Source organism: Cydia pomonella, chromosome 4 (assembly GCF_033807575.1).
Source record: "Cydia pomonella isolate Wapato2018A chromosome 4, ilCydPomo1, whole genome shotgun sequence".
Classification (NCBI taxonomy): Eukaryota; Metazoa; Arthropoda; class Insecta; order Lepidoptera; family Tortricidae; genus Cydia; species Cydia pomonella.
In genome coordinates, this window is record NC_084706.1 from 2,857,376 (window position 1) to 2,871,597 (window position 14,222).

General features: G+C 35.8%; 1 protein-coding gene across 1 annotated transcript; it reads left to right on the forward strand.

The window, feature by feature from the left end:
* Window positions 1-213: 213 nt before the first annotated feature.
* LOC133516854 (cytochrome P450 4d2-like) lies at window positions 214-11,277 on the forward strand. Its single transcript, XM_061849855.1, has 10 exons — window positions 214-670; window positions 3,059-3,228; window positions 3,590-3,699; window positions 6,482-6,575; window positions 6,700-6,955; window positions 7,644-7,770; window positions 8,488-8,700; window positions 8,950-9,193; window positions 9,788-9,955; window positions 10,347-11,277. The coding sequence occupies exons 2-10, from the start codon at window positions 3,066-3,068 to the stop codon at window positions 10,508-10,510; spliced, it is 1,539 nt and encodes a 512-aa protein (XP_061705839.1). The 5' UTR covers window positions 214-670; window positions 3,059-3,065; the 3' UTR covers window positions 10,511-11,277.
* Window positions 11,278-14,222: the final 2,945 nt, after the last annotated feature.

The following is a 14,222-nucleotide window of genomic DNA, read 5'->3' on the forward strand; positions in this document are numbered from 1 at the left end:
AAAGTTATGTGCTTGCATTTTCCTATACTCAGCGGCAGTTTGTTGTTATATATATAATTAATATCTTAAAATGAAACAATGATCACTATTTGATTATTTTTGTTATAATTAAGATTTTATCGTGTATTTTTAGAAATGTCTCAAATTGGAAATTATTATTTGAAAAAAGAAATTATTTGTACGCAACGCTTGCCTCAAAGCTCAGACTCAGTTACTGAATGTGTAAAAGCGATGCTAGTTTCATAATTAAAGCAAATGCGTTGTTGTGTAAACACTGACTGAGTAGGGTGAAAGGGGGCGAGCCAAGAGTCTATTCTGTATGCGAGGTGCGAACTCGTTACCGCCCTACCCGCGGGCATAGCCACGTCTCAATTATACCTAACTTCATTACTCAGATTCCGTTACGAGCATAAGCTCTAAGTAGTCGCGGAGTCATCTCGTCGTAATATATACGGGCGAACTTTGTTTGTGTAATTAATTTGTTTTCTGTGCGCCTCTCGGCAAGTTACGTCGCTCGCACGACTCTCATTCAGTTGCTCTACAGAAAATTCAATTTGTTTTTAATATTAGATATATATTTTTAAATAATAGTTCAAATTCTATTCAGTTCATTTTTATACTCATCGTATTGGTGTTATAATTTATTTACATACGGGATCTTATCTAACAAGTAAGTTTACAAAGGCATTAGTATAGTTGGTAGGTAAGTATATCAAAGGTATATTTATCATTTATTTCTTTCATTAACAAATAAAACTAACTACTTACCTCTAAAACATAAGTAGGTACCTAATAGTTGTCAGCGTTTAGCTGCAGCGCACGTTTAGCTCGCAACAAGGGGCTAGATTTATTGAAAAGTTGATTCGATTAAAACTTTAATGCATAACGTAGCCCACAATATTACCCACCAGTGATTCTCTTCAAACTTGGACCTCGGAGTTCTAGCCGCAATATATTTCTCGCTAACAGCCTCTCCAACAAGACTCAAATGAAAACTGTTTTATTACATCAAACGTACAACAAAATCCGTTTCTGAAACATTTTTAGTTTTATCTTTTTTTATGTCTTTATGCTGAAACACAAATACTGCTGTTGAACCGCACTTTACCGGCAATCTCAACAACTGAACAATAACATCTAATGTTGGAGCAAAAAGTTACGATTAATTTGCGATGTGTTCAATCGGAAATACAGCTAACGAGTAAATGCGCGTGTGGTAATTTACTCTCGCGGAATAATGAACCAAGAGTAATTCCTTAATAATTGTTGGTCTGAAAGACCCGAGGAAGTTGTCGGCGGGACTTGAAAGAAATTAATGAGTGTTAGCAACTCCCGACGTGCCGGCGGCGGCTGATCGGCGGACCAACTTGCCCGGCGCTTAAGAAAATTTCCCGCTAATTGCAAATGGCCCAAATTACTATTTCAAATGCCTTATCACCGTGAGCGGCGGTTAATTTATGCAGCTTTTGATGAGAACTTGTCCTGTACATTTAGCAATGTATTTGTTATGTTCATATTAAATCATTATTTGGTAATTTAGCATGAGATATATTGTAATCATATTGAGTAGTTAAAATGCACTCACATTCGCACAAAACCAAACACGTACCTACGTCTCATTATCAACACATATTTGAATTTAATCTATCGGTAATGCAGGGCTTTATATCTTTAAACTTTTTGCACAATGCAATAACGTACAACTAGCAACCATACCTAACAATTAGTGGTTTCACTGATAAGTGATTTGTCGATGTTTGATTTCTCAAGCACACTTTTTTGCCAAGGAAAGTTCTAGGACTAATAATATGTCTATAAATTATTAGATTATTTTTATATAGGTATAAATACCTCGCTACTCCTCCAAAAACAACAGCATTAAAGTTCAACTCACGTGGAGAATCACGCCTATAGTAAAGTAGTGCCATACGTTAGCCATACCTACATACAAGTACTATACCCGCAATCGTATTACCTTAATCACAATATTGCCCCGCAGAGGGCACTTTGTACTCTGACGTAATGGCCTCCACTATGAAACCCCGCCCGGCCATATACCACACCTGGCTAGTACTAGAATAGGAAAGAAAGTAAGAAAAATGCTGCATTAGGAATCCTAATTTAGGATCCGACCTAAATGATAATTAACCCTAATGATTAGCAATATTAGCCTAAAATGATACAGATAAAATAAAACTTGATTAATTCAGTAACAAATACAATAAAAAAAAAATCTGCGCAAAACCAGTGTCGTAATGAGTTCTTCGGAACTTACCACTTAATTATCACTAATAACTGAATTTAGTTGCGAAGATATTCAATGGTGTATGTGAATTCGCTTTGGGTCAGCGTGGGGTAGTCTAATTCTGCTTGTTTACCATCTCATAGGCATCTGCCTATCGCCAGTAAAGGGATGTACATATATTGGCTGGTGTTATTATTGTTTACCTAACTGGTAAATTTACGAGTAAACAACATTCATGAAGACCTCATTATAAATATAGATTCATGTTCCCACTAACTTCGAGTTGGAAACTTATGTAGGAATTATATGATGCTCACTCGCTGACATCCAGTAAGTATATTAATATGTAGGTAACTGCAAAGTTTAAATTTAACTTGCACATTTACGAGGGTTTGCGAAAGTTTCTAGTTGCTCTCTCTTTTTCATGAAATACCTATCGGAGGTATTATTTATATATGTTTGTTAAAGATATTTTATGAAAAACATAATGTCTCCTATTAATAAATCGCCCAAAATACTAATGGTTTTATATGTTAGATGTTAGAACGCCTGTTTTTATCTTCTACGAGTAATTGTGGTCGAATTATATCTGTCTTGGTCGAATCTGAAATTGAAAAAAGTTTGTCGTTTTATATTTTGCCTGCACAAAAAAGGAGGGTCATGTTAATATTATATTTGTTTTTAAAACTTTCATTGGCATGAGTCTCGGAGGTGAGACTAACATATCATTTAGCACGTACTTACCTAATTTTACATTTTTTTTTCCATTGAACATTAGCTACTTGTTTATAGAAATTTTGTTTTTTTTTTCAGTATCACGATGATTCTCGTGGCTACCCTCCTGTGTGTACTCGTTGGGCTGGTATTTTATTACGACCGCAAGCGCAAGAACACGCGAGCCAAAAAATTACTCAGCAAGTTTAATGGATCGGACGGGCTGCCTATCATTGGAAATGCTCTGGAACTCGGCTTTGATTCTGATGGTTAGTGATTGTAAATATTGTTACTAAATACTGATTATATACGATCCAGCTATGACTTCATAATAAAAATATTTCTTTACCTATTTACAATTTGGTATCAAGCTAAGGGTACCGGTATAATTGCATCAGATAGGGTTTTAATTAGAAGCGCGAGGGATAATAAAAATGGAGAGTACGTGACATATCCGTAATCAAAACGGACTTTAGTGACTGAGGTGATCTAATTGCATGTTGATGAGACTGAATGTAACCTTTTCTTACAACAAGACTGCAAGAAATGATTGAGATATATATATATATATTTTGTAATCTTAGGGAAAGTTTTACGGTTGAAATTAAATGTGTTCTGTTACTTTTACAGGTGTGTCTAAGATTTTATTAGACAAATGGCGAAAATACGGCATGACTAACTATCGTTTGACGGTTGGCTCCGAGGAGTGGGTTATGCTCTGTGAATCAGACGATGTCGGGGTAAGAAAACAAGATTTTATTAAAGCTGTCTTAAAAAAATGTCTGTTTCACTACGTAGATACAACAACAATAAATGGCACTGGAAAATGAGTTTGAATTTGGAATGAGACAATGTTATAACCGCAATCATTAGTGATCATATTTCTGTGATGAGAGTTAATATCGAAAATCCTTTACCACATTGTATAGGGTTATCGATATTTTATTTCAATTTTGCGTTTTCATGAATTAATTTTCATAACTTTTTTTGTAAGTCTCTCTATCCTCTGGACATAAATGAATAGGACGTATCGATTAGAATATTTCTAACATATGTACAAAACAAAGTCTGATTGCAAACGACACAGTATTGACGGAGAAATTAATGATTGACGATTTAATACTTCGGAACAGCCTGAATGTAGATACACGGTAATTAAAGAGTATGTCATATCATATCACTAGTGTTACTTAATCTTATCATCATTGTGAACGACTAATACAGTATGCTACTATTTGTTGTATTGTGTATTGATGTTTTATATACTCGAAATCTCGGTCAATGTCCAGAGAGTAAAGACACGTGTATATTTAAGTGTTTGTATACCTAGATATCGTAGTTTTGTACCCACAAAAAAGGCCCTATAGAGGCGGTCGGTTTTCGTCCCCTAGATATTTATCTATTTCGCGTTAACTATCTAAAGAATGCAGCGTGCCCTTTTTTGCTTAAACTGTATCTTATTAATCGTATGAATCATTAATTCTTGAACGAGGTAAAAGTTCGTTTTTAAGTGTGCCGATTGCGTGGGCTTCCCAACAAAGAGGATAATCTGATCAAAAACCAGAGAAAGATAATTAATTTATATCGACTTGTAATGCTGCGCCTCTTTAGGATTCCGTACCAAAAAGGTACAAAAGGAATCCTTATGGTGCGACTCTGTCCGGGCGGACTGTCTATCTGTTCATAACGCTAAATATCTCGAGAACCACTTCTATCGATTTGAAATTTGGAACTGTTATGAACAACACTGTTATGTCGATAGTGATATTTATTTTCTGTTCAAAACAAAAATAGAAACACAAATCAAATAAAAAATACAATCATTAATAATACTTAAGGACTAACAAATAAACTATCAATAATATAATAATAATAATTCAGCCTATATACGTCCCACTGCTGGGCACAGGCCTCCTCTCATGCGCGAGAGGGCTCGGGCTATAGTCCCCACGCTAGCCCAATGCGGATTGGGCTAGCGTGGAACTATAAATAAAACTAAACCTAAACTAACCTCTAAAAACTAGTCAAAAAACCCAACCCGCGTGTCGCTCCCAACGCAAAGGTGCCCATCACGCTTGCTGCGTTTCCGCGTTAAACAGCGCTGGGCAACCTTTGCGCTAGGAACGACCCGGAGCGGGGGTCGAGACCCCTCTCCCGCAAGCGCCGCCCCAGTTCCCCAAGAAAAGATTTCGCCACCACTTTTATGTCTAGGTCAAGTGGGGTATCATTTGAAAGAGCTTTGTACATTCCAAACATTTACCATGGTATTTTATTTTATTGGTTTAATAATTACAGGCATCATGAATTTTACTTTTTCTCGAGAATATAGTAAGTGTAAAGTTATTTCTACTCAGAATTACTAGTACTATTTATTTATTTAAAAAGAGATTAAAACACGATAGAAGTTTTCAACAGTTTTGTGACGCATTTTCATATGAGTAAATTTTTTATGAACCGTCATCGCATCACACATCGCATTTTGTGACTTATTAACTGAAACAAAGTTAAAGGTAACAAAGTACAAAATATATTACAAAAATATATTATTGGATATTTATAAAATAAAAACTAAACCTAACTAAAAAATAAAAAATCCATAAAACCTACCTTTTAAGCCTACGGTGCCCATCACGCAGGCAGCGTTCCCGCGCTGTATAGCGATAGCAATCCTTTGCGCGAGAAAGCTGCTGGCGCGAGATTCCCCTGTTGCCTCCCTTAACCGCTTCCCATGTTTGTCCGATGACTTCGACGAATCATTTTTTCAGTAGGAAAAAGAAGAAACAATATTTGGTACACTTTGAAGGAGTATATACCTCATCGATCCATACGGCTTTGTCCATTTAAAAAACGATTTGTAGATAGTACTGTAAATAAATTTATCTTTGTTTTGAATTTCAATCAAGACGTCATATTTAATTGACAATGTCAAATCCAATATTATGATCATTATGACAACTATTTTTTTTGTGATGAACGGCAATTGCATTTCACCTATTGTGCCGTAGAATTGGTAAAAGGACAACATTTTTTTTTATTCTTTTGTATATTTTGTAATAAGCAATATTAAATTTATATTGATAATATATTGCAGTGAACACAGCACAATTCTTCCAAATCATATGTAAAATTTCTGGTGTTACAAAAATGAAATGTCATTTGTCAGAATCTCGAAAAAAGTAAATGGAATACTTTTTTCTGAAAACTTTACATTCAAATAGGTATGGAAAACGACGACAAAGAATATTCATAGCGGAATATAGATTGTCTATTGTCTAGAAGCTCTTTGTCCAAAATACCTCGCGTTTGCATCAGAATCAGTATGCACAGTGTTTCTCACCTTCCATACACTAGGGATTAGGACTTTTGTATACAAGTTTGTCTTTATCGCCATCTTCCTAGCGTTGCTTCGGCTTTTTCGCCACACCCCTTACTACTGCTACTAATACTTACACAAATAATGTTTATGCAATAGGTGCATATGATAATATAATTTTTATGCAACAGTTAATATTCTCCTTTTAGTCGATCCTTGGACATCCGACAGAGTTGGCCAAGCCTACTGAAAGGAACGCTGCTATGATGCCTTTCTTCGGGAATTCTGTCTCAACATCAGAAGGTGATTCATACTTTATAAATGACTTAAAGGCAATTTGCAGATTCAAAGCCTAACAGCCATAAATGAAAAACGAAGTTTTGGTTGGTCGATTAGACTGATAATAATTTATTATTTTTCTTTTTAGGCGAACGATGGAAATCGACTCGTAAACTGATGACTCCCAGTTTCCACTTCAAGACGCTAGAAGCTCGCGTTGACGCAGTCAATTCGCGTACAGACGCCCTCTACCAAGTGCTAGACCAATACGTGGACAAGGCCCCTGTGGATATATACAGATACCTTCGACCGTTCATGTTTGATATCCTATGCAACACATTGATGGGTGTCGATGATAATATGCTCGCCAATCCCGACCACCCTTATTTAGACGCCAGCGCTAGGTAAGTCATATCTTTTATAATACCGCTTTGTATCCTTATCAAGAAATACTAATGACTTGTTTTTTTGAAAATTTGTAGTTCAATATTTGAATAAAATTTGTTGTTATCGACTACCGATAATTTTAACATGAAAAAAATAAAAATAAAATTCTGAGGTGGAAATTGTAGATTTTCTCAATGTCATTTATATATGACATGCGTTCCCAGTGTTAACTGTATTTTTGTCATACATACATGGCATTATGTGTTTATTGTATTTTAATATAATTAATAAAATACTGATAATATTACCTATATTAAAAAAAAACATATGGATTATAATAACAATGCTTTTAATCATATTTTAATAGTCTTTTATTAAATATTAACATCTGCTCAGTCAAGTAAATCACAGTCGACAGATTAGCCTAATCTTTTGTACTTTTGAAAATAAAATACAATGATTGTACCTTCATAAATGAATCACAATCAGAAAATAAACATGGGTTTTTTTTTTATATAATTAAGCACATCACGAGATCACGAGATGTTATATTACCATGTCTTTTATATACCTATGACGCCAGGCCCCAGGAGGTGAAAAATTTAACCCCAAATTGTAAAAATCTAACAGCTTCAAAAAATTCTTCATGAACTATTACTTTTTAAACCCTTCGCCTAATTTGATTTTAATTTTAAATATTTTCAGGGTTATCAAAATCGCTACCGAAAACTATTTCTCGTACTGGAGGAATATTAGCTTCATCTTTAAACTGACACCCATTTATCGAGAAATGATGGATACTATTAAAACAATTAGAGGCTACAGTGACAAGGTACGTTACGTTTTAACATCATAATTTTCTGTTACTCATATTATGATCATAATTATTGGATGTAATAAAATATCCCATCAACATTTTCATGTAAAATGTTGCCAAGTTTCTGATATATATTCAAGACGAAACCATAAGGCTCGCACTGTCAAAAAATTATCAGACCTCTTGTAGAATTAAGCTTATAACTCTACTTACAAGCCCTAACTTGAGAAACTCTGCACCTTAGTCAAAATATATGACTTGGCAGTTTCGCTACCGTCTCATGGCCATAAGGTGAAAAATGTATTCCCTAGGTATTCATTATTTTTTACTATACAATACTTCTTGTAGTAATGAATACCAAATACCAATTACCGAATTTCAGCTTCCTAAGACTTCAGGAAGTACCCTAAGGATCATCAGTGATGATCATCAGTGAGTGAGTGAGTCAGTGACGAAATCGGCTTTTATTAGATATGAATAAAATTTAAGGCATGAGAGCTATGCAATAGATTTTTTTATGTTTAATAAGTCTACTATTGACATTATATCCTGAGAATCTTGTTTATCTGGTATTATCCAAACTCAAGTTATAAGGATTCAAAAACGACGAAGCGCTTCGAAAAAAGATAGGTAGTGCCCTTGCGTTTCGCTTTGCTCGTCTTGGCGGGGTTACTACCGAGCCCTCAGATAAGAAGAGTATTCCTTGTATAATGGTCGTTCTTTTTAATACAGCTTATTCGTGAGAGAAGAGTGAAGCTAAACGAATTCATCGAAGAAATTAAGAGCAATAACAGGGACGCTACCGTTGACATAAACGCTCTGATTCACGAGAAAGTATCCGAAAAGGCTTGCCTTCTAGACTCCCTTCTTCTAAGTACCCTGCCCAATGGCGATCCTGCTCCAGATGACACCATCAATGAAGAAATCACTCTGCTCTGTTTCACAGTAAGATATTCGTAAAGCATAATGCACATACCTACTTATTATTGCATTTGTTCATTATTATATACGTCAATAGTTGCCAACAAAGCTTTGGCTTAAGCATTAATAATTAGAACTTAGCATAATAATATAACATTGGATTGCTGTTTTTCCTCTGTTTTGTATTCTTATATGTTTATTTTATGTAGTACGTTAGAATCAAAATGGTAAAATAAGATGTCTTCAGCACTTATAATATTTCTTTTTCCACAGGGACACTACACCACAACAATGACAATGGCACACACTCTGTACTGTTTAGCCAAATATCCGGAAATTCAGGAGAGAGTAGTCGAGGAACAGAACTCCATATTCAACAGTGACAAGCTGAGACAGCCTACCAACCACGATCTCATTGAAATGAAATACCTCGAGGCTGTCATTAAAGAGAGCATTCGTGTCATCCCCACAGTAACAAAAATTGGAAGGCAGCTGCAAAATGATTTACCATTAAAAGGTACAACATATTTATCTTACATAACAATACTACAATATTTTTTGGGTATTTCAGTGCCGCACTGCTGGGCATATATTTTTTCCGTGCGAGCCTGCCGCATGTTATTACCCGCGAATCGGCGTAGAATGCATCGAAGTCGTCCCGCTATCTCCTTTTTGGTTTATCTTAACCCCGTTGACCACCTGGGGGCCGATTTTTGAATTTTATCACTCTTAAATCTGTGGAATACGGCGAAATGCTATTTTTGAAATACGAGCGAGACCAATTCTACGAGTATAAGTAAAATTTGCTATTTTTGAGTATTGACCAATTCTATTAGTAGAATTTAAATTTCTAGTATTGGAGATATTATTAAAGAGGGAACACGAAACAGAACGATCAAAATTCAAAAATCGGGCACCTGTGGTGTCCCGTGGGCCCCACTCAGTAGCCATTTTGGCTTACCTTTTCGGATGCTTACGACAGACATGCCCAGCCCAGTCACGCTTACTTAAGCTTAGCGGTCTTGACACCCACATCTACAGTTCTAATATTAATAGTATCAGTTATTAATATATTAAATTTTGTTTATATCAGAAACTCCTTCTTCCACAGATGGTAGAATCATTCCTCCTGGAACGCAAGTCGTCGTGTACTACGAGGCCCTGTACGCCGACCCGAAGATGTTCCCCGAGCCCGAGAAGTACAAGCCAGAGAGGTTCTTCAACAGCCTACATCCATACGCTTTCGTGCCATTCAGCGCGGGACCGAGGAACTGCATAGGTAAACCTTTAATCTTATACCTTTAAACGAGCAATTCTTGTATATTATATAGGTAGTACCTGGGCGACCGAGCTTTGCTCGGTTATAACTATTTATTGTAATATGGTGGTGTATAGGTGATAATCTTAACTACATTTTTTTACTAAATTAAACTTGTCTAAAACAATAAAAATTAAAAAATTATATATAAACTTGAACATATAAAAAAAAACAAAAGTTAGTCACCGGGCAAGATTCGAACCAGTAACACTCGTTTAGCCGTCCGCGTCTTAACCCGCTGGACCAGACGGACAGGTGTTGAATATACAGTTTTATAATAAATTCGCTAAATAACGTAACCAAACATTCAAGCCTCGCAATTTAAGTTGCCTAATTGCTTTTCGATTTCTAGGTTTCCGTTACGCTTGGGTGGCGATGAAGGCGACACTATCCAACTTCCTTCGACGGTACGAGGTGCTTCCCGGCGCCCCGGAAGATGAGCCCAAGTTCGCTCATAGGATCATAACCGAATCCATCAACGGCGTCAAACTAAGATTGAAAAAGAGAGAACTTTAGATTACTTATCCAATTGTTGTTGTGGTCAGAAATGGCAAGTCTGGTCAGTCGTTGTTATTGCCAAAGTATTTAATAGTGTTTAATAGGTAGGCATTTTCGATTTTGGAATGATTTATTTACGAAAGTATGGACGCTAAGCACGAAGAGTTGATCCGCCATTTTCTATATCTATCGCCCGCGCGTAAATGTTGCTGTCCCGTCCATGATGCCGGCGGTAAATACGCGTGGGAAAAAAAAGAAAATGGTGGGGTACAAAATTCTTCGTCCTTGGCGTCCTTTACTTCATAGTTCACAGTTTACTTCATATTCTGAGAGATGATATATCACTATGTATCTCTCAGAATATGATTGTGATTTGCTCTTGTGAGGTATGCACGTATTTTTTTGGAACTGTACATGTGTGTAATATAATGATAAAATAGTAGGTATAAAACATTTTTCTTCTTATATTACAGGTTTTTGCTATTAAGTAGATAGGTATCGATAAATATTTTTTACTAATTTAATTTATTTTAATATATTTTTTAATAAATGATATTAAATAAAAATAGAATATTATTAACGCTTGCCCGTCTCACATAGATCACGTATAGATATTAATACATCCCTAAAAGCTGGCCATTAGTCGAATGCAACATATTGCAGAATTCCTGTAAACGGGTATGTACTCGTATTCTGATTCCTGGACCCAGAAATTCCTGATTTCCGGGTCTGAAGCGAGTTTGTAAAAACTATCGAAAATGAATAAATATATAATTTAAAGGACATTTTTATCAATAATGTTTTATTTATCAAGCAGTTACGTCTGCGGACGATACTACAAATTTTATATGAAAGGAAAAATTCAAAAATTCACTGTTCTTAACCGAAAGAGCTAATAATTAAAAAAAGCCTACCAGAAGTGCGCGAATCGTTCCATTTCTTCCCTCATGTATACACGCCTCGGGATGACGTCAAACGACATCTACCGAAAGACAGTTCCATTTTTACGGTACCGGAGTCTCAAGTTCGCCTATAGGTTTACGCTTGGTTTCCGCAGCTCGATGTCATAAGATTCCGCCTATTTTGCGTGGTGGGTTGGCGGCGCTACTCTCGCTCACCCAACTCTACCTTTAATCCTAATAGACCCTTGATTTTGCCGATGACTTCAGGGAGAGATCCCTGCGAACCGAGGTGTTGTGCCCGGTACCCTGCCACCCCTGGGCATTCGAGAATGAGATGCTGATCTCTCCAGTCCAACAGTTATTTTAGTACAAAACCGAAGGGGTAGATTGGGTAGAAACTGGGCAATCGAAGTGTCGTTTTAGTATCTGGGATTTAAAAACAGTGCATAGGTAGGCCTTGCTGGAATTAGTCGGGATCTCTCACGATGTTTTACGTCGTCGAAAAGTCACTGCTAAATATGAAATAATATTTCGTAACTAAAAGAATCTAGTATTTGAACTTAAAAATAACGAAAGATTTTAATTGAAAAAGTTTTATTCGTTACAATTGAAGTCTGAATCTAAATATTCAATGTAACTGATTGAGCTAGCTTCAGAACAACCACAGAGACCGAAAGATCTTCATATAAATTGGATGTGCTTGAATCTGAGGCGTGGATTACAAATGCTTGCATATCATCTACTAAATGGTCTTTTATCCGATATACCGTAGATCCTTTTTTTCAGTCCTGAAAGTAAATTATTCATATAATTAATATGCATATAATGGCAAAGTATCAACACTATTTGTCAGTTATTTTAAGATCATGAATGACCTGCATATTTATGTAAATTAATATATTTGGAATAAATACGGTTACCGATTATGTTCCGGAGATTAATTACTTAGGCGGACTATTAGATAGTTAATTATTTAATAATAAATACAACACAAATACCCATCATAGCGCAAAATTTTTGAAAGTCAATAGTGGAGATTATAGCCGCTTTTTCTCTGTGACAAAACTGAATAACTTATATGAAATATAATTTCCCTAGTGGCATTATGTACGGTTTAATTCCGTTTTTGAAAGTATTTTATACATAAACCTTGAGGTTTTTTTTGTAAATAAAAATACATAATGACATATAAACGACACAAGTTTGTTTATTTTTTACAAGATGGGTGTCAAAGGTTTGATTGCCATGTTAAATTGCTAATGATAGTTCCCATTTCTGCCACGGCTGTTCTCTTTCCGCACAGACTCTACCCTTGATTATGCGGTCGTATCAAAAAAAATTTGTCCTAATGGGTCCTTTAGTATTTAGGTCACAATTTAATGTTTGGCTGAAGCAGGGCAACTTTCCAATTTCTTTTACGTATTGCTAGAACTGAAAAAATTGCGACAATTTGATTCAAATTTAGCGAAGGTCTCCCTTTCCGCTTGGGAAAAATGCTTTCGTATGTCCGGTTATTCTCCTCTACGGGTCTTAAGAGGGAATAGCTTTGCCAGCCTAACGAAATAACGGTACTTTTTCCATGAAATTTTCCACTAACTAAATCTTAACAACTGACTTTGCTGTCGATCGCATCAGTGTAATACATTCTAGGTTTCGCTTTAGTTTTTTTTGTATTGCAAAATAAAAAAATAAAAACCTATACACCTAGTTTTTCGTTGTGTCAATACTAAAATATAATGGAGAATGGAAAATATTTAGAAGTGGAAGAACATTACATAGTTCCGCTCCCAGCGCTCTGAGTGTGGACGTGTTTGACAGTTTACGGTACGCGGTGCTAAAAATATTTACAATAGTACAATGTAAAAAGTGTAAATTGTTTGTATCAACTGCTAAGGAAGATAGGTACCAACAAGGAAGGAGGATATCATAAGGGTGGATGTGATGGAATTTTACATAAGAAATGTGCGTGGAAGGTGGACCTAAAATATATGTGTGAAGGTTGTGAAATAAAGGTTCTCCTACAATGCCTAGAATTTCATTGGAACTTGGAAACGTTACGGTGGAGACTCTGCTGAATGAGGTAAACAAAAAACGTGAAGTAGTCTTCAACATCGAAAATAAACTGCAGGAAATGTCGGATCTGACTTGTGTTGGTTTGATGTTTTTTCCTACACGTTTCCTTTACCGACTGTAATTTTTTGTTTATTTTTTGACCACGTACTTACGGGAAACAAAACTTGGCAAAAGACGCCTGAAACATCACACGCACTTTGACGTTCTTTTTGAAGCCTGGATACCAATTGAAACTTATATTTGGGCGAATGATAACAAAATTACATCATTTAGACATCAAAATGTACGTTCTAATTGACCTCCTGTACACTCCTGTTTATTCTAAGTGGAATGTAAGATACTCAGAACGGTATGGCGAACTAGTCAAGTTCAAAGAAAGAGCAGATAACAAAATTATCGTATTAGAGAGGAAAATTTTCTATTTACAAAAGTGCAACCTAGCCCTGGAGGAAAGAGTAGAAATGTCCGAACAAAAAGAGAAAGAGAAAGTAATTGAGATTGCGTGGACGAGGTCGAACATAAAAAAAAACTAGACGAGGTAGTAACATCTATTTCGCAAAAGCTTGACCTCAAAACCGATGACATTGAGCAGGTCATGCAGGAGCATGCGCACTAAGGCAGCCCGGGACCAATGGATAAACAAGCACAAGACTCGTCTCACTAACGGCAAAGTTTTTGGCAATAAGAATGCAAAAAGGATTTATATCCATGGATATGACTAAGCTGAAACGCTAATTATTTTATGCGAATTTTAT

Bases quoted from the DNA above. Each gene is read 5' to 3' on its own strand.
- LOC133516854 (XM_061849855.1), top strand. From the start codon at position 3,066: ATGATTCTCGTGGCTACCCTCCTGTGTGTACTCGTTGGGCTGGTATTT. The intron at 3,229-3,589 runs GTTAGTGATTGT...TTACTTTTACAG, and splicing joins ACTCGGCTTTGATTCTGATG to GTGTGTCTAAGATTTTATTA. The intron at 6,576-6,699 runs GTGATTCATACT...TTTTCTTTTTAG, and splicing joins TTCTGTCTCAACATCAGAAG to GCGAACGATGGAAATCGACT.